At 36.4% G+C, this 20,446-nt stretch overlaps 1 protein-coding gene across 1 annotated transcript in view; it reads right to left on the reverse strand.

Annotated features, from left to right (window-relative positions):
* SCAMP1 (secretory carrier membrane protein 1) overlaps positions 1-20,446 on the reverse strand; it is a 116,816-nt gene continuing 96,370 nt past the window's right edge. The window contains exons 8-9 of the mRNA XM_045796414.2: positions 18,641-18,758; positions 1-2,798 (exon numbers count right to left, since the gene is read on the reverse strand). Coding sequence (XP_045652370.1) covers positions 2,634-2,798; positions 18,641-18,758 — 283 coding nt within the window. The 3' untranslated portion in view covers positions 1-2,633. The remainder of the gene's footprint in view (positions 2,799-18,640; positions 18,759-20,446) is intronic.

Genomic DNA, 20,446 nt, shown 5'->3' on the forward strand with positions numbered 1-20,446 from the left:
TCCAGTAAACAGCATTTTATTTTATGACACTGTGTTAATACAATAAATATACAAAACTTCCGAACCACTGAAAACATGCAACATTAGAGGGACAGGTGGAGGCATTTATACCATGATGCTCACTGCGACGGCGGCGCACTATTACTCACTGACGAAATATACAAACATCCCTAGATAAATAACCCGAGTCCCAAATTACAAATCACTGAGCAACGATTTTCCAGTGTTCAAATTTTAGTTTGAAATAAAATAGCCACAGTTTATTACTGCAAACTGAAAAAGGACACGAATGCTTACAACAATGAAGACCATTTCATGACTGCGATACTGGGTCAATGTTAGTATAAAATATAAAACATTAACAAATGCCAATCTCTTGCTGGAAAATTGTGACCATTTACTCATTATTGTTAGGAGAATAGAGAATATAAGAATTTAAAATCCCTATACCTTATCAAACTGTTAGTATTGCCATCATTTTAATGCACATTTATGTTTTTAAAAAAACAATTTTCTCTCGTAAGCTTGTATGAACCCAAGGAACTGGATTTTAAAACATTTTCCCCATCCACACACAAAAAGGTACTGTTGGTTTTAATTATTTGCTGTTTAACAATGCTACCTTTGGGGATTTCTACAAGACAGAGAGAAGACTTCCTATTCTTGAAGGAAAGTATGTCAGTATTTTTTAAGTCTCTATATTCATTTGTAGTTGAAAGAAAAAAAGAAATGAACTTGAGATATAAATTAATGATGAACATAAGTACTGTTATAGTTTGTGGTTAATGTTTTGAATGTTTGTAAAATACATACTCAGTAAAGCACACTGTGATAAAACAGATTTTCAGTAAGATTATAGAATCTGATGAACTTGAACTAGCTGAGAAAATAGGGAGATTATCACTGATCAGAAATATTCATAAAAACAGTTTTAAATTCATATTCTGAATCCTATTTTAATCAGAACAAAGGAAATATCTTCCAAGTCCATTACTTCAATAAATCCCAAGTAAATCAAATGTAAACACAATCCAGATGGATCCATGTTACCTAGTGTCACACAAAGCTTCCCTCATAAAGAGTAAGAACTCATCATCCCACCCCCAACATGAAATTCATTTATCTCCAGATTTGGGGAAAAGAATGAAAGTGATTTAACCATTTATGCCCATTTGATTCTTTTTAGAAAGGATCTGCAGTCTCAAATAATATAATCCAATAGACTATCCTTACTTGAAGTCAAGGTAAACAAATCACTGATTAGTCTGCAATCTTAAATTAGCTAACGACTTCCGAAACACACTATATAATGACTTTACAAACGTCTCTGAGTCATTTAATCTCTACTAAAAATGATTCAAAGTTTCAAACCAAGTATGCTGTAAGAATTAATTCCTATGCTGCATAGTAACATTTTTAATGTGGTTGTAGTCATAATTAATGCATTTAACTGTATTTGTATTTTCTTGTTTGGTGCACGTTGTTTTTTCTATTGCTGAAAAATTTTAATGTATTCAGTCTGCCTCAAAAACTGAAAGACTGAGGTGCATTAGGGATTCAAGTATATGTGAAACAACAGCGTCTTTTTCTTTTTAATCCCACTACAGATGAGAGGCTAAAAGAAAAATCCCTGAAATACTGTATGTTCTTTTTGGACAAGGAGTTAGTCTAGACTTTAATACCTCTGTTAAAAATTACACACTCCCCAAAAAAGAGCTGCCAAACACAATCTCAATTCAGTTAAAATGAGAGGCCACAAGAATATACCAAAGTTTCCATACAGTAATATTCTATTCTGATACGAATACTGAAAATTAAAAAAAAAAACATTATCATTACTACATTCTATTCCATTGATTATCTACCCTTTTTTGGATAATGCACTGCATATTGTGTTCTCAAATTGCACCCAATGAATTTTTATTTAAAAGAAACTATTGCAGAAAACCACTTCTTTGATTCTACCAGCAACTCCCTAATCCTACAACCATAAGCAGTGCAGAAGCCAAAATACGAATTCTTTTAAGAAATGTGGCGCCCATGCAAGATCAGAGAATGATATCAAAATATCAACTACTCTAAAAAAGAAAAAAAGGAACAAAAATAAAAGGCTAAAATTTACATGATCTACCACGAAATGCACACAGGCTCGTCACTGGTGACTAAAACTGCTAAAAAGCAAGCCAATTTTAAAGTCCCTAAGTCCCTGATGGCCTATTTCTTTCAATATAAATGGGGAAAACAGAATGAAGTATGGCCTTAATGTTCCAATATGTAATCCTTAAGTCTAAGATTCTTGAAAGAAAGACTGCAGCTAGTACTAAATGCATTTTTAATCATAAGTACCATATTAATTTCAGTGTGTCACCACTGAAATAAGTTGCTGAACATTCATCCCCCAAAAAATATGGAGAATATTTATTTAGCATGTGATATTTTTTTCTGCAGGGGGCACCAAAATATTAAATTGCTAGGTAAATAATAAGACAAGTTTTTCTGGTTTTAGCCCATGCACAAGTGAACAGGAAATATACATGCCGTGTGTACTGTTTTGAACATAAAAATATTTATAGAATACAGTAACTGGAGAAAAAGTACAGTCAGAAGGTACCAGTGTATTGTTGGAGGGCTCTCTAAATCTGGTTACCCTTGAAAGCATTCTGAGCCGCACTAGTTGCTGCACTTGAAGCTGCATTTGCAGCTGCAGTCTGGACAGTCTTGTTGGACATCACACCTGTTGCAAATTCTTGTTGGGCTTTCTCAAAACTAGCACCTGTCGTGCGGTATAGTCCATGTACCTATGGAGGCACAAAACAGTGGGACAAGGTAAGTGGTAATCTATACATTCATTTTCAGCAACTCTTCAATTAATCTCAACCTTACCCAGAGATAAAAGGACTAGCCTGCAGCCATGATTCCTAAGGTCAAGAACATCAGCCGCCACACTGGCACACAAGATTGTATTTAAGTATTTTCCTAACACAGGCTTTTCCATTTTATCCCCAATGCAGAAGAGGTACTTACGCTTATGGCAAACCAAAAATAATTTTTAAAACTTCTTAACCAAGTGCAAAAGGTTAAGTTTCTTGCTGTACCTACTTACTTAAGATATTACAGAGAATGGTTTAAACACAACAAGAGACATTCAGACTTTAATTTATTAATTTACTACCTAAGACAATTCAGAGAGAATAATACCTTATCTATTTCTATGCTGAACATATACACCACTAACCCTATTACAATCAAATGATATCATTTTATCATTTAATGTACCAAGAACTCCTTATGTTCTTAAAGATACTTCTGCTATCCTCTCTCACTCTGTATACCATTTTACTTTTTGTGTACAGTGAAGTCCTAAAGGATTTACAAAGAAAAACTTTGGTAACTGTCTGTCCATACTGATTTATCACTTAAATCTTCAGGATTTATTTGTAAGTTCAAGGCTCAAAAATACTCTATTTGCACATGTTTCAAGATGCATAAACTATGAAGCGCAACAATACATAACATCAGCCAATTTAATATAAATTTGAGAAAAAAAAGAATAAAACAAATTAGAATATTCATTTATTACCTGCCTACAAACCTGGGGGGAGGGAGGAAGAGACAGAAAGGGAAATTATAAGTTATAAACTTATATTATTAATATAATAGTTAAAGTTATTAACTTATATTATTATTGATGAGGCCTAAATAAAGCCTGCCTGGAATGCAATCAAAGCAGGTTGGGAACATCGGGGCAGTGCGCCCAAGTCAGTCTTTTCCCCAATCCTGGATAAGGACTGATACTTGTGGAGTAAATATGGAATGAGGAAAAGGAGAATGAATCAAAGACTTTCAAGTCAAGCTTAGATATGCGAAGTTGTTTCAAGAAGACAGAGAATAGACAAGACGGGTTGGTTTCGAAGGGAAAGGAGATGCTAAGTTCTAAACACTCACACATTCCACAAATGGTGACTGGACGCCTACTCTAGACCTGCGACAACACGCAGGTGAAGATCTGGTTTGGAGCTCAAGAGAGAAATGGGCAGGAAATAGGGACTTGAAAAGCAATGGCACATCAGTGGTAGCTGCAACTCTGACATAAATAAAATGGTCCACGGGGGAAGAAAAGAAAAAGAGTCAAGTACCAAAGTCTGTTAAGATGCCAATATCTTATTAAGAGGTACCCACAATAGCAAGGAATAATTAAAACAGGAATGGGAAAAGCCAGAGACTTTTTCACAGGTGCCAAGGGAAGAAAGCCACATTAAGAAATGAAGGGCTGTCCAGGGTGGAAGACAGCACTAAGTTCTTCTGACATAGTGATGAAGGCAAATACCATATTACAGTGGAACAAAGTGTAAAAGGGTCAGGGAATAAAAGAGAGCGCTGACAAGTACACTTTAGGTAAACCCTAAAATTCTTTTCTTCTCGTACTATAGCACTATCGTAATTTAATTCTTTTCATACTTTGAGAGAATGATGAGAAAATGACTTTTCCACATGTTCGTTACCGGAATGTTATATTGCATCTCTGTTGTATTCCTTTCTCTCTCCAGGGATAATCTTTATGCATTATCCACAGTTACTGTTACGACACACAAAAATGGTTCCAAACAAAACTGCTGATCCTTGCTTATAAACACAAAGGGATCTGAAATATTAATCTTCATAATAGCACGTTTGTCAAACGTCATTCCATTACATGACCACTTCCTGTTCTGTAATTTTGATCAACATCCTCAAAAGCATTTCTTCATGTTGGGAATTTTCAGAATCATAAATAATTATTTTTATTCCTTTTTTTGGTAATTTTTTTTAAAAGATCTATTTATTTGAGAGAGAGAGAGTGCAAGTGAGTGGGGGGCGGGCAGAGGAAGAGAGAGAATCTCAAGCAGACTCCTCACTGAACACAGAGCCCAATACAGGGCTCCATCCCACGACCCTGAGATCATGACCTGAGCCAAAACCAAGAGTCAGACACTCAACCAACTGAGCCACCCAGGTACCTATTCCCTTTTTGAAACCAAGTTTTCTATGGAACATAAAAGATACAGATGAATTACCACTCCTATGTTCAAGAAAATTATCTCCAAACAGAGTTCATATGATTAGGTCCAAGAAAATGAAATGTGTTACAGAAATCTAATAAACCTTTACTTATTAGACCCTGTCACAGTGCAATGCCACCACAGGTTCACTTGTCTGTCTCTCCTCCTTTCCCCCAAGTTTATAGGCACGTAATAAACAAATGTTTGTTCTAACTTGCTTTGTTATTTCCTTTCCCAAATGTATTTTAAATTGAGTGCCTGATGTTACATATTCAATGGGTTTCATATTTCATTACTTACAAAATGTAATGCACAGCCCCAGAGCAGGAAGACAAAACAAAGGCAGAAGAGCACATATTTCTCAGTAGTCCAAATCCATACAGACTCAGAGAGCCACCCAGAGGGACAAGACTGCATATGTATTCAGTGCATAATGCTCACATGCTGTATGAAATCCATTATATCCATGTGAAAACGGTGATTCTTTGTATCGGTGCTCCAGCAATATGACAGGCTAATTCTAAGTATCACCATCTCAAAAAGCTCGTCATTTCCCTGCTGTTTCAGAGTGATATCTACTGATAGCTCACATTCCTTTTTATGAAATTAGGGACAAAGCTTTATGATAAAATATTACAATTTTGAAAAACCAAAGAGCTTAAATACTTGCTAACCTTCCAGTTACAAGAATTGCATTAACCTAAACATTTAGTTCTAGGAGCAATACAGAAAGAACACTAGATTTTGGTATCTACTGATTCCACTACTTTCTACCTGGCTGGTCACCACTCAAAACCTCAAGTTTAGGGGTGCCTGGGTGGCTCAGTTGGTTGAGGGTTGAGCATCTGCCTTCAGAGTCCCAGGATCCAGCCCCACTTCAGGCTCCCTGCTCATTGGAGAGTCTGCTGCTCCCTCTGACCCTCCCCCCTCTCATGCTCTCTCTCAAATAAATAAAATCTTTAAAAAAAACAAAAAAAACACCCTAAGTTTACTTCCCCTGAAACAAGAGTATTTGTTGCCCTATCTGTCTCTCAGAGTCTTCCTAAGGATCAAATGAGAATTATGTAAATATGTAACATGTAAATATGTATAAAAATTAAAATTAATATTTAAATATCTGTAGAAGTGTCACAGCCAAGATACAACTCCAAAATGGAATTTTGCTTCCTTAGTTTATCTTCAAAAACATGCCAGTATATACTGTGGTGGCATATGACACAAAAAATTTGTACTATATACTACAGAAAGAACAGAACCATGGTACAGCACTTAAACAAAATGATCCAAACGTACATTTCCATTAAAGCTTACAGCATACGATTTCAAGAAATGATGCTTTTATAAATATGAGATGCCTGTTATGCCAAAATTATTTTCACTTTTTTAAAACCTGGGAAAAAACAAAGAAATTAATTTTTGAAATTTTGATTCTTACTTTGAGTTTTAAAAAGCTTATGAGTCTCATAGTAATGCTTTCAATTAAACATGTCCTATAAACCATCTGTGAACTGCCCACAGATCAGGGTCAGACACCTCTTCTGTAACCTCCTGAATGAATACTCTAGTTTCACACTATTGAAATCCCACTCATGCTTCGAGGCCTATCTCATATACTGCTGTGACCCAGCTGTGGCTCTCCCTATTGTGAGCACCTCCGATACCTGTATACCTTCTAGGGATGTACAGCATGCTTCTTCTTTTGTAGGGTTTGTAGACATACATGTCTTATATCCCACATGCTTTTGGTTCCTTGAGAGGAAGGGCTAATTTCCACTCATTGTTACATCTGCTATAAGACACAGTAACTTGCTGGGGCACCTGTCTTGGTCAGTCATAGACACGCAACTCTTGATCTTGGGGTCATGAGTTCAAGCTCCACGTTGGGTGTAGAGCTTACTTTAAAAAAACAAACAAACAAAAAACACGACATAATGACTTGCAGTAGAAGCTACTATATAATTAATTACTTGTTTATCTATTAGGGATTAAATAAATGGCCCAAAATTACCCTATTTATAGTTACCAAAGAAGTACAATACTGCTCTAGCAGACTGTACCTGTGTTACAAAATAAATCGCTTAGTTTGCAATTACCTCACAGGCTGTTTCAAAAGTGAACATACTAGGGAACTTTAACACCCCACTTACATCAATAGATAGATCGTTCAGGCAGAAAATGAATCAATCAAGGAAGGAGCAGCTTTGAAGGACACATAAGGCTAGACGGACTTAATAGATACACACAGAACACTGCATCAAAAACAGCAGAACACACATTCTCTTCAAGTACACATGGAACATTCTCCAAGATTACATATTAAGCCATAAAACAAATCTCAATAAATTTAAGAAGACTGGAATCATATCGAGTATCTTTTCTGACCACCATGGTATTAAACTAGAAATCAATTACTAAGTCGTGGAAGGAGCTGAGATGCCCTTCAACAGATGACTGGATTAAGAAGCTGTGGTCCATATATACAATGGAATATTACTCAGCCATCAAAAAGAATGATTTCTCAACATTTGTTGCAACATGGGACTGGAGGAGATAATGCTAAGTGAAATAAGTCAAGCAGAGAAAGACAATTATCATATGGTTTCACTCATTTATGGAACATAAGAAGTAGGAAGATCAGCAGGAGAAGAAAGGGAAGAAGAAAGGGGGTAAACAGAAGGGGGAATGAACCATGAGAGACTATGGACGCTGAGAAACAAACTGAGGGCTTCAGATGGGAGGGGGTTGGGGACTGGGATAGGCCAGTGATGTGTATTAAGGAGGGCACGTATTGCATGGAGCACTGGGTGTTATACGCAAATAACGAATCATGGAACACTACATCAAAAACTAAGGATGTACTATATGGTGACTAACATAACATAATAAAAAATTATTATAAAAAAACACTGCTAAAATGTCGAAACTATCCAAAGCAATTTACAAATTCAATGCAATCCCTATCAGAATACCAACAGTATTTTTCTCAGAATTAGAATAATCCTAACATTTACACAGAACCACATAAGACCCCAAATAGCCACAGCAATCTTGAGAAAGAAGAGCAAAGCTAGAAGTATCACAATTCCAGATTCGAGCTCTACTACAAAGCTACGGTAACCAAAACAGTCCTGTACTGGTGCAAAGAGACACACATAGCATAATGGAACATCATACAGAGCCCAGAAATAAACTGATTCTTACATGGTTACTTAATCTGTGACAAAGGAGGCAAGAATATACAGTGGGGAAAAGAAAGTCTCTTCAATAAATGGTATTGGGAAAACTGGACAGCTACATGCAAAAAAATGAAACTGGACCACTTTCTTTCACCATATATAAAAATGAATTCAAAATGGATTAAACATATAATGTAAGACCTGAAGCCATAAAACTCCTAAAGGAAAACACAGGTAGTAAACTCTAGGACATTAGTCTTAGCATTATTTTTTTGGATATGTCTCCTTAGGCAAGTGCAACAAAAACAAAAATAAACAAATGGGACTACATCAAACTAAAAAGCTTTCTACCAGTGAAGGAAACCATCAACGAAATGAAAAGGAAATATCTACTGAATGGGAGAAGATATGTGCAAATAATACAAATAATAAGAGACTAATATCCAAAATATATAAAGAATTAATACAACTCAAAAAACCAAACAATCCAATTAAAAAACGGGCAGAAGAACCTGAATAGACATTTTCCCAAGGACAACATATAAATAGCCAACAGCTATGTGCAAAAATGCTCATTATCACCAACCATCAAATGCAAATCAAAACCACAATGAGATACCACCTCACATCAGCCATAATTGCTATCCTCCAAAAGACAAGAAATAACAAGTGTTGGCCAAAATATGGGGAAAAGGGAGCCTTCCTGCACTGTTGGTGGGCATGTAAACTGGTATAGCAACTATGGAAAACAGTATGTAGATTCTTCAAAACACTGAAAATAGAAGTACCACATGATACAGTCATTCCACTTCTGGTTCTTTACCCAAGGCAAACAAAAGCATTAATTGGAAAAGATTTATGTATGCCTACGGTTGTTATAGTATTATTTACAATAGCCAAGATAAGAAGAAATCTAAGTATCTGCTAATAAATGAATGGATAAAGAAGATGTGGTGTATATATATATATTGCAATATTACTCAGCCAAAAGAAGAATGAGATCTCGTCACTTTCAACAACATGGGTGGATCCATGTATTATTATGCTAAGTAACGTAAGTCAGAGAAGGACAAATACCATATGATTTCACTTACATGCAGAATCTGAAAAACAAAACAAATGAGCAAACAACAGAAAAACCAGAAACAGACACATAAATACAGAGTACAAAATGATGGTTGCTGAGGGCTAGGGGTGGGGGGATGTTGGGAGGGGTGTTACAGAAGTGAAGGGATGGGAAAAATAGGTGAAGGGGTTTGAGAGGTACAAACTTCCAGTTACAAAATAAATAAATCATAGGGATGTAAAGTACAGCATACGGGAATATAGTCAATAATATTGTGTAAACTCTTATGGTGACAGATGGTTAACTACTTATCATGGAAAGTATTTCATCATGTTTATTTCCTTTTTTTTTTTTTTAAGAGAGAGAACATGCACATGCATGTGAGCAGGGGGAGGGGCAGAAGGAGAGGGAGAGAATCTTAAGCAGGCATCACACCCAGCTCAGAGTCCAACACGGGGCTCAATCTCATAACCCTCAGATCATGACCTAAGCCGGAATCAAGAGTCTGACACTTATCCACCTGAGCCACCCAGGAGTCCCCATAATGTTTATAAATGTCGAATCACTATGTTGTACATCTGAAACTAATATAATATTGTATGTCAACTGTAATTCAGTTACTAGAAAAATAAAAAGTATTTTAGGGGGCGCCTGGGTGGTGCAGTCGTTAAGCGTCTGCCTCCAGCTCAGGGCGTGATCCTGGCTTGCCGGGACTGAGCCCCACATCGGGCTCCTCCACTAGGAGCCTGCTTCTTCCTCTCCCACTCCCCCTGCTTGTGTTCCCTCTCTCGCTGGCTGTCTCTCTCTGTCTAATAAATAAATAAATAAATCTTAAAAAAAAAAAGTATTTTAGAACAGAAAAATTTTTAATGTCAACATATTGTTTAAAAATATTATTATGCTTACTTATTATTAACTCCTTATTTATATTTGTTTCATTTCATTGATTGTAAATCTCGATACTGAATGCCCTGTCTTCTTTATGATTTAAGTTTATATTAATATATACATACGATTTTATACAGGTGATATAAAATATGAATACCTACCTCTGGAGTAAGTTTAGAAGAGAGCATAATCTATTTGTGAAAACCCTGAATTTTTATGTAATCATGTGTACCATATTGAAGTGATTTCAGTTTTGGGAAAAAAAATTAAGAAATTAAAAGTGATCATACTATACTTCACACCTACGAGGATGGCTCTTATCAGAAAAAATGAAAAATTACAAACATTGGCAAGGATGTGGAGAAATTGAAAACCTACACAACGCTGGCAGGAATGTAAAACAGTACAGCCACTGCAGACAATGGTTTGGTAGCTGTTCAAAAACTTATTGGTGAATTACCATTTGACCACCAAGCAATTCCTCTTAAGTATATACCCAAAAGAATTCAAAGCAAAGAGATTATTAACACAGGTTCCTGTGCACCAATATTCAGAGTAGCATTATTTACAATAGCCAAAAGGGAGAAACAACCCAAATGCCCGTCCACAGATTAATAAAAGCAATATACTATATGTACACGCTGTGGAATATTATTCAGCTACAAAAAGAATGAAATTCTGATACAGACAACATGGATGAACCCTGAAAACTTTATGGTAAGTGAAATAGTCCATACACAACAGTAAATTATCCTACAATTCCACTTATATAAATATCTAGAATGGTCAAATTCATTGGGGCAGAAAGCAGCTGAGAGCTTACCAAGGGCTGGGTATGGGGAGAAATGGAGAGTTATTGCTCTAGGACTGCAGAGTGCTGCTTGGCATGATGAAAATGTTTTGGAAATAATGGCTATAGTTACCTAACACTGTGAATGTAATTAATGCCACTGAATTGTACACTTAAAAATGATAAAAATAGCAAATTTTATATATTTCGCCACAATTTGAAAAAATATCAAAAACCATGAATTGTACATTTTAAATGGGTAAATTACATAATATATGAATGATCACTCAACATGAGTTGTTAAAAATAAAGATTATTTAGATAAAATATCATGTACAGCATTATAAATATTAGCAGAGCCAACAAATTTGAACATGCCTAAGTAAAGATGATTTTCAATAATTAGGACATATCAATCTTGATTTGGGATTTATTAAGTACTTACAGAAAAGAATAACAAAAATAGGGGACAATCAGAAAAAAGTGAACATACTAAGGATACCACTTGAGGAGAGGATATAAACAACTTTCTCAGAGTGCCAATTTTTCTAGGGATTCGGAAGTATTACTGTACCTACCCTGTGTCCCCTGGATGAAGATAACAAGCATGTGGACCTGCGTTTTAACAGGCAATGTGAATCATCTGAAACTGATTCATAACAGGAAAAATTATAGTGCTGGATGATTCAGAGAAAGAGACGGAGACAAAAGAAGTACACCTATTTGTGACTATAAAAAAAGTATATTAAAATTATTAGCATTCTGTCCTAGATCCAAATAAAGCAAAAAAAAAAAAAAAAAAGAAAGAAAGAAAAAGGAAGGAAGGAAGAAAGGAAGAAAGAAGTGAACAACAGTGCTTTCAAAAAAAGTGAAAGCATCACTTTTAATCTACGACTATTACTTAAATGTAAGGATATGTTTACAAAGCATTTACTATAAAACACCAATTGAACTAATCAATGAGACGTCATTATTCTGGATGATATACCCAAATTCTATAGTCTCACAGAAAAGTATTTTCAGAATGGATATACTGGCATTTAAAAAATTTTAAAGCATTTAGGGAAACTTGTTTTTTTAAAAGTGAAATGAGTTTTTGTTCTTTTAAAAGATTTTACTTATTTATTTGAGAGAGAGAGTGAGAAAGAGAGGACGAGGCGGAGGGAGAAGCAGGCTCCGTGCTGAGCAGGAACCCTGGGATTACAATCCAAGCTGAAGGCAGATTCTTAACCAACTGAGCCACCCAGGTACCCCTGAAATAAGTTTTTTCTAAAATTCTTTTGAAATGCTTAAAAAAATCACTATTAGTAATTACTTTATTAGTGTGAACACAAATGTCTATGAACAGTTTCTTAAATTTCATGGGAAAAATCACTCAAAACTAAGTCCCAAAAGGAATACAAATTATGTATCATCTATTTATCTCTTCCATACTAAGTTGTTCTGGCTCTTAAACCAATTAAAAGAAGGAAATTTTTGGATTCCCTGGGTACGATCTACTGAAAATACCCCCTCTTAGTCCAAAACTATTACTTAATTCTATTTGTTTACTATAGAAAGACGACCTTTTAAAAAAATACCTTTTAGAAACAATCTAAGTGAAAGTTTAAGAAACCTGTGAAAGGTAAGAGGTGAACTGTTCGCTTATTTGTGAAGAGACAGATATTCTTGCATTTCAATTTTTTCAAATTTTAATTATAAAATGACACTAGGAGGAAACAAAGATACCACAGCACTCATACTGGGCACTTCATACAGCCATGATTACTTATTCCAATTATGCAAGGCCAAATCAGAATGCCAAAAGAATTCTCAAAATTGTATTCATTATCACTGAAATAAATATATACCACCAAGCATGTTTAGCTGGGGCTGGAGACACAGAATAGCCTAACAAAATGCAACAATTCTAGAGTCAAATAGTGCGCTTTGGGAACTTTTGGAGGGCATTAACTGTTTATGAAGAGCCTGACCCCTAGTGGTTAGCAACTATGGCTACATACACACAGAGGAAACAGCCAGTATGTTTTCAGCTGTTCCGTGCTTTTACTGGATCTCAATTTCTATCAAAAGTAAGAGAAATCAGGGCACCTGGGTGGCTCAGTCAGATAATGTCTGCCTTCGGCTCAGGTCATGATCCCAGGGTCCTGGGTTGGAGCCCTGCTTCAGACTCCCTGCTCAGCAGGGAACCTGCTTCTCTCTCCCTCTGCTGCTCCCCCTGCTTGTGCTCCCTCTTTCTCAAATAAATAAAATCCTTAAAAAAAAAAAGTAAGAGAAATCCTTGCCACTATGGTATGAAATCTGAGCTCAATTATATTTTAGCTTACATCCCATTTATTATACTTCATAAAATCATACAGAAAACCATCTCATCTAAATTCCTATTTCAGAGAAGTTCAGGGACTTGTATTGCATTGACTGACAGTGAACACATATAAAAGGATTTCACCGGTAACTTCTTCAACTATGAAGTTAAAAAAAAGGTCAACCAAAATACAGTATGCGGCACAATTCCCATATTAATACATTTATTTTGGAAGCAGTCATATTTCTTTTGAATGCCTGGCATACAATCAGCACAGCAATAAAACTTTTCCTTTCATGGGTTGGATCTTAAAGAGTTGTGTACCTGGGAGAAAAGCTGCAGGTCAAAGACTTTAGAGTGAGGCACACAGTGGTCAGTTACACAGCAGCTGGAGAATAAACACCATCTCCACACTCTGGCTGATTCATCATCTGTGCCACACATGCCACCATCACTACTGGTTAAAATTCCCTCCACATTCTTTCCTCACAGATCTGCAGTTCTACCCTCATCTCACTACCAAACCCACTTCCTAGGCTTCATTTACATCAAGAAGTCATTACTTCCCAAGTCTAGAAATTCAGCCTAAAGTTCTTTCCTTTGCTCCCAATTTATACATCCAAAAGCCTACCATGTGTTTATACTTCGGTGCTCCAGCATTATTTTAAAGTCCCTTGATTCAAAGTGGAAAACGACTTGATGCCCATATATCTTCTCTCTCTCTCTATATATATATATATATATACACACATATATATACATACATCTCTCTCTCTCTCTCTCTCTCTCTCTCTCTCTCTATATATATATATATATATATATATATGTATGTACATAGTCTCCACGCCCAACGTGGAGCTGGAACTCATGACTCTGAGAGTAAGAGTTGCATGCCCAGCAAATGAACCAGCCCGGTACCCTGATGCCCATATATCTTTTCTTCTTCCTGTACTCTCTTCCTGAATGACCCACCATCTAAAACCTTTGCGTAATCCTTGAGTCTTCCCTCAACCTCCAATTCCACGCTCAGGTCCAATCAGTCACTACCTCCTCATTTTCCCTTGACTACAGTAACTTCACACTGCCGTTTCATTAGTTCTGACCACCACCATTACCAGCTTCCTACCTTGTCTCCCAGGCTTCATTTCTCCAAGTACCATATCCCTGCCCTACGAATGCCAAATCTATTTGAGAACAGTCTTTCTAAAGCTTAAATTGATCAATGCCATTACTTTCCTCTTTAAACCCCTTCTGTGGCTCACCACCACTCAGTAGAGAAGGTCTAAACTTCTTAATAAGGTTTCCCAGTTTACAAGACCTTGCAGAATGTAACTTATGTGTACAGCCCCCTCTTTCCCTGTCCTCCACAAGCAACACCCCACATCTTCCCCCACCCAACTCATGCACCAGGTTTATTTCCCATCCATTCTGAGCTACTTTTAAATCCCTGAATATGCCACGTTATTTCCTGCACTAAATATGAAAACAGTATTCCTGCTACCCCGTACCTACTTATCCTCTCTCTTCTCCCTGTTCCTTTACTTAGATAACTCCTGTTCATCATGGCATCTCAGCTAAGGTAATACTTTTAAAAAACCTCACTAGTACACAGATCTCCAAAACTTAGGTGTCTCTCCTCTATGATCCCTATACTTGTCCCTATAAATAGCCACTAATCAATGAATTGTGGTACCTAGCCACTTGTTTCTCCTTCATGCCAAAATGCAAGCTCCTTGAGCTTATACATAGTGCAGTACTTTGACACATAACACATTGCTCATAAATGGTTAACAAATGAATGGAAACTGCAACATACCAGAAAACCCTCCATGGTACTCTAAAACTTATTACATTTCTAGTTTTATAAAGCACCCCCAATGATACACATGGAATAATTAAAGAAATGTCCAAAGAGATGTTGCCATGGTCATGTTTCTTTGGCTAGGCTATAGTCTTAGGTTATCAATCAAACACTAATCTAGGTGTTCCTATGAAGGCATTCTGTCCATGTGATTATTAATCAGTTGCTTTTAAGAAAACGAGAGTGTTCTGAGTTATCTGGGTAGGCATGATCCAATCAGTTGAAAGGCTTTAAGAACAGAACTGAGGTTTCTCTGAGGAAGAAGAAATCCCACCTGTGACCGGAACTTCAGCTTTCGCTTGAGATTTTCCAACCCCCCACCCCCGACTGCCTGCCCTATGGATTTTAGACTAACCTAGCAAACCCCCAAAACCACATAAGCCAATTCCTTTCAATAAATCTCTTCATTCTGTTTCTCTGATAAAACACTGATTGATACAGACATCTACTATAAAAGTAGACACTAAACCAGACCCTACATATTAACTGATAAAGGGGTCAAGAAGACCAGAAAAAAAAAGTTAACTTTAATTGAGAAAGCTCTGTGCTGTGCAACTTATGTTCCCTGTTTCACTTAATCCTCACCCTAACACTATGGAAGTAGTTATTATTTCCATTCCTTCCTTCATTCAACAAATACTTTGAGTGCCTCTCCCATGCCAATCACTGTCAGTCACTGTTCCAGATGTAAGAAATATAACCTCAAAGAAAACAGACTAGGTCTCTGCTCTCATGGAGCTTACAGAACAGGTGATGACACTGAATTTGAGTGGTTACAGAAGGCTGCCTCAACTCAGAGCTCTAAGTCAAGGCACCAGAATTTCAATCTTGAGTGTATGGTTCCATAGCTCTTGCTCTTCTAATTCCAATGCTAAAGGACATGTTCACCCAGAGGAACTTTAACAAGCTGGGCACCCAGAATGAAAGGTATATAAAGTGGCTTGTGCCCAGATGCTGCAGTGAGTAATACCGACACTAAGTTCCCCCAAGAAAACAGAGGATGACCTAATACTGAAGACATGGGTAATGAGAAAGATTCTGTGAAAGAGGAATGAAGATTTGAGCTAGATCTTAAAAGAACACTTGTAGGTCTTCAACTGGCATAGAAGATGAAGCAACCGAGGAGTCAAAAGGCCTAGCATGAACAAAAACTGGGACAAAGGAACATATGTGATACATATAAAGAAACTTAGAAATACAGTTTGACTAGAGGAGAAAGTATGGATCCAGGAGCAGTAAAAGGTCACTACTAGCCATACTTCCCACAACCACCAAAATTCCATTCTCAACCCAGTCCACTTCAAAAAAATCTTCAGATTGCTGGGCTTGGGTTTTTTTTAGATTAACATAGTAACTACACATAAAACGGATTGAAGGAAGTTGGCAGTGTGAGTGACTTGCAAAAAAAATTCTGGGCTGAGGCTGGGAATGGAAAGAAAGATGAAAAGGATTCTAAGAAAGTATCTAGGAAAGTGACTTAAAAAGTAACGAAAACACGGATAAAAGCAAAGTGCTGAAATAAATTTAAATGGAATCATGAGAAAATACTTAGCATCACCAAATTTATAGTAGGTACTTAATAAATGTTCATTTTTAAAGAACAGCTTCCCTGAGATAAAATTTGCATAATAAACAATTTATCCTTTTAAAGTGTAGAATTCAATGGGGCTTAGTATTTTAGTGTTGTGAATATATCATCTATAAATCTAATTTTAGAACTTTTAATTACCACAAAAAGAAATTTCATAACCATCAGCCATCCTTCTCTGCCCTACCCCCAGCCAAAGGCAACCAACAATCTACTTTCTATCTCTAGAGATTCACCTGTTTCGGACACTTCATATAAATGAAATCATATATTATGTGGTCTTAGTAAATATTTTTTGACTATGGATCAGAACTTCTGGAAGAAGAGCTAGTTCTGAGAAGGAACTAATGAGTCGCTGACGCATTACTGTGAGATGGTATCAATCAACTGGAGACCTAAACACTCATCTGATCAAGCAAGTAAATTTTTATGCAAAGCATTATGTCTTCCAACTCCAAGACTCTAGGTCACCCACGATAGAGAAGAGAAGGAACTCAAAAAATGGGAGAGACTGAAATCTCCAGGAAAAAGATTATATAGCACAAAGAGCAGAGAGCTGATTTCATTTAAGAAGACCTGTACTTAGGAGCTGGACAAAGAAATGAAGAAAGAACAGCCTCAAAGGCAGGAGATTCAGAACACAATTACAAACACTGAGGAAGAGGAGCCATCTGTAGGGTAGAAGACTGCAGAATTCAAGGGAAAAGGTAACTGCAAAAAGGCTATAGAACTTAGTAACTTTGGCAAGCTGAGTTTTGATAGTACTTGTGTGTAGTTCAGAAAAGAAAAGTTTTTAAGAGAGAAAATGAGTAGCAAAATACGGGCAGAAAGAACACAGCCCAGGGGCGCCTGGGTGGCACAGCGGTTAAGCGTCTGCCTTCGGCTTAGGGCGTGATCCTGGCGTTATGGGATCGAGCCCCACATCAGGCTCCTTCGCTATGAGCCTGCTTCTTCCTCTCCCACTCCCCCTGCTTGTGTTCCCTCTCTCGCTGGCTGTCTCTATCTCTGTCGAATAAATAAATAAATTCTTTAAAAAAAAAAAAAAAGAAAAGAAAAAAAGAAAGAACACAGCCCAGTCTTCAGAGTTTTGAGGCGGATAAAAGGCAAATGCACAAGTAGTTATTCTTAAATATAAGGTACAGTATTCCTTGTACATATTCTCAAGTTACCAGACAGTAAAAAATAAAGAAAAAACTGTCCTAAGGAATTATCTTCTTTAAAGTGAAACCCACCAAAAAGTCTTTATCATCTTAAAACACAGGGGTTATTCCCAGGGTTTCTATATCATGTAAAATCTACATATTCGAACACATGTAGAATATCAAAAATACTTATCTGAGACACAGTAAAACTTTATATAAACAAAACCATTGATTTCTCTCTCACCCTATGTAATGATTTTTTTTTAAGGCTATGAAAACAGCCATGGGAATTTTATACAGAGAAGTATAGCTAAGATAATTGGGCAGTCAACTAAAAACAAATTCATGTTGTAACACAGCCCAAAGCTGTCACCAGCTTACTTTATATTCATAATTTCATGTCTTTCAATTTTAAAAACAAACAAAACGCACATTCCACACAAATTTACTTCTTGTATTAATCAGGCTAATATGCTTTATATTCAAAAAAAAGAAATTAGAAAAAAAATTTTAATTCCAAAATTTTTAAATGAGGTTGACTCTTCGTCTAAGAAACCTTGAGCTAACAGGATTTTAAAATATTTCCTTTTTACAGGAAGTTAAAAATGTGATGAAATTTTCTTTGTGCTTAACTTGTAACTGTAAAAGGTAATCCTCAAAGAGAACAGGCGCTCAAGATGAACGACAAAACTGCTTGAGGTTACACTGAACTAAGAGCAAAACGGGAAGATGGGGACTGAACATAAGATTAAGTATAAAAATTTACAGATGTAAAATTCGCTTACCTTTTTAAACATAACTAGTGAGATGACTGCTGATGCTGTGAAAAGTGCTGCTATGATTATCATCATAATTCCAACAGGAATACTTTGGTTGAGACCAGTAAGGGATGAAATCCAACCACTAAGAAGCAATTAAAAAAAACAAGTGTTAGACAAGTAAGTGAATACCTGCTTTTTAAAAAATAACATAGTAACCAATACATATTCAGCACTTATGAGCCAGGCAATATTCAAGTTCTTTATATTAACTCACTTAATTTTCACAATTCCATAAGACTGATGCTGGTTTTTTTTTTAAGATTTTATTTATTTATTTGACAGAGACAGCCAGCGAGAGAGGGAACACAAGCAGGGGGAGTGGGAGAGGAAGAAGCAGGCTCCCAGCAGAGAGTAGGGAGCCCGATGTGGGGCTCGATCCCAAAACGCTGGGATCACGCCCTGACCGAAGGCAGACGCTCAGCGACTGCGCCACCCAGGCGCCCCCTGATGCTGTTTTAAATCCCTATTTTGCAGATGAGCATCTGAGTCAGAGATATTCACTAACTTGCTCGAAGTCACACAGCTAATAAATGGCATAGTCTGAATTCAAATCCAACACTAAGTACCAGAGCCTTAAGTGTGTACCACCAGATTTTACTTTTTTTTAAGCATATGAGCTCATTATTATTTTCAGTTTTTAAATTCTGCTTAATTATGGAAGAAAATATTTGCAAACTGTATATACAAACAACAATTACCATCCAGAATATATGAAGAACTTTCAAAGCTAAAGGGTTAGAAAAAAAAATTCCATTAGAAAATGGGCAAAAGACATGAAAAGGTGTTTCACCAAGAGGATATAAAGAGGCAAATAATCACATGAAAAGATGTTCAATATCATGAGTCACTGGAGAAACACAAGCTTAAAACCTCAGTGAGACATCACTATACATCTATCAGAATAAAATTTTAAAAAGTGACAACACCAGTTCTGGTCAGGACATGGAGGCTGAGTCACTCAAACATTGTTGGTGGGAATGTAACATGGCAGAGCCGTTCTGGAAAAGTCTGTTAGTTTCTTAAAAATGACTAAATACACAACTTCCATATGAACCAACAATTATACTCTTGGATATTTATCACAGAGAAGTAAAAATGGATGTTCACACAAAATTTGTTCACATTTACAGAGTTAAGCTTTATTTATAATAGCCTAAAACTAGAAACAGTCCAGAGTCCCTCAACTGGTGAATGATTAAACAAACTGTGGTACAGCTACAGTTTTACTCAGGAATAAAAACGAACGAACTACTGATACACACAAAGACCTAGATGAATCTCCGGAGAACTATGCCAAGCACAAAAAGACAAAACTTACATACCCTGTGATTCCATTTATATAACATTCTTGAAATGACAAAATAATAGAAATGATGAACAGATTTGTGACTGCTGGGGTTAAGAAGGAAATGAGGACAGGAAGGAAGTGAATGTGCTATGAAAGGGCAACATGAGAGTTCCTCTGGTGATGGAAATGTTCTTTATCTTTACTCTGTCGATGTCAAGACCCTGGTTTTGATATTACGCCATGATTTTGCAAGATGCTACTAATGGAAAAAACTGGGTAATCAGTATTATTTCTTATAACTATGTGAATCTGCAATTAACTCAAAATAAACAATATAAATTTTTAATTTTTTAAAAGTCTGCTGAAGCACATGAGGTCTAGATATCTTCGAACACGTCATCCTATATGCTCCCTCACTAGCAGGCTCCCGTGCTATGCAGCCACTACACAATGTTATGCTCGTTTTTAACATTTTTTTCCAA

This window comes from Ursus americanus, chromosome 5, assembly GCF_024610735.1.
Source record: "Ursus americanus isolate L20-20 chromosome 5, mUrsAme1.1.p, whole genome shotgun sequence".
Classification (NCBI taxonomy): Eukaryota; Metazoa; Chordata; class Mammalia; order Carnivora; family Ursidae; genus Ursus; species Ursus americanus.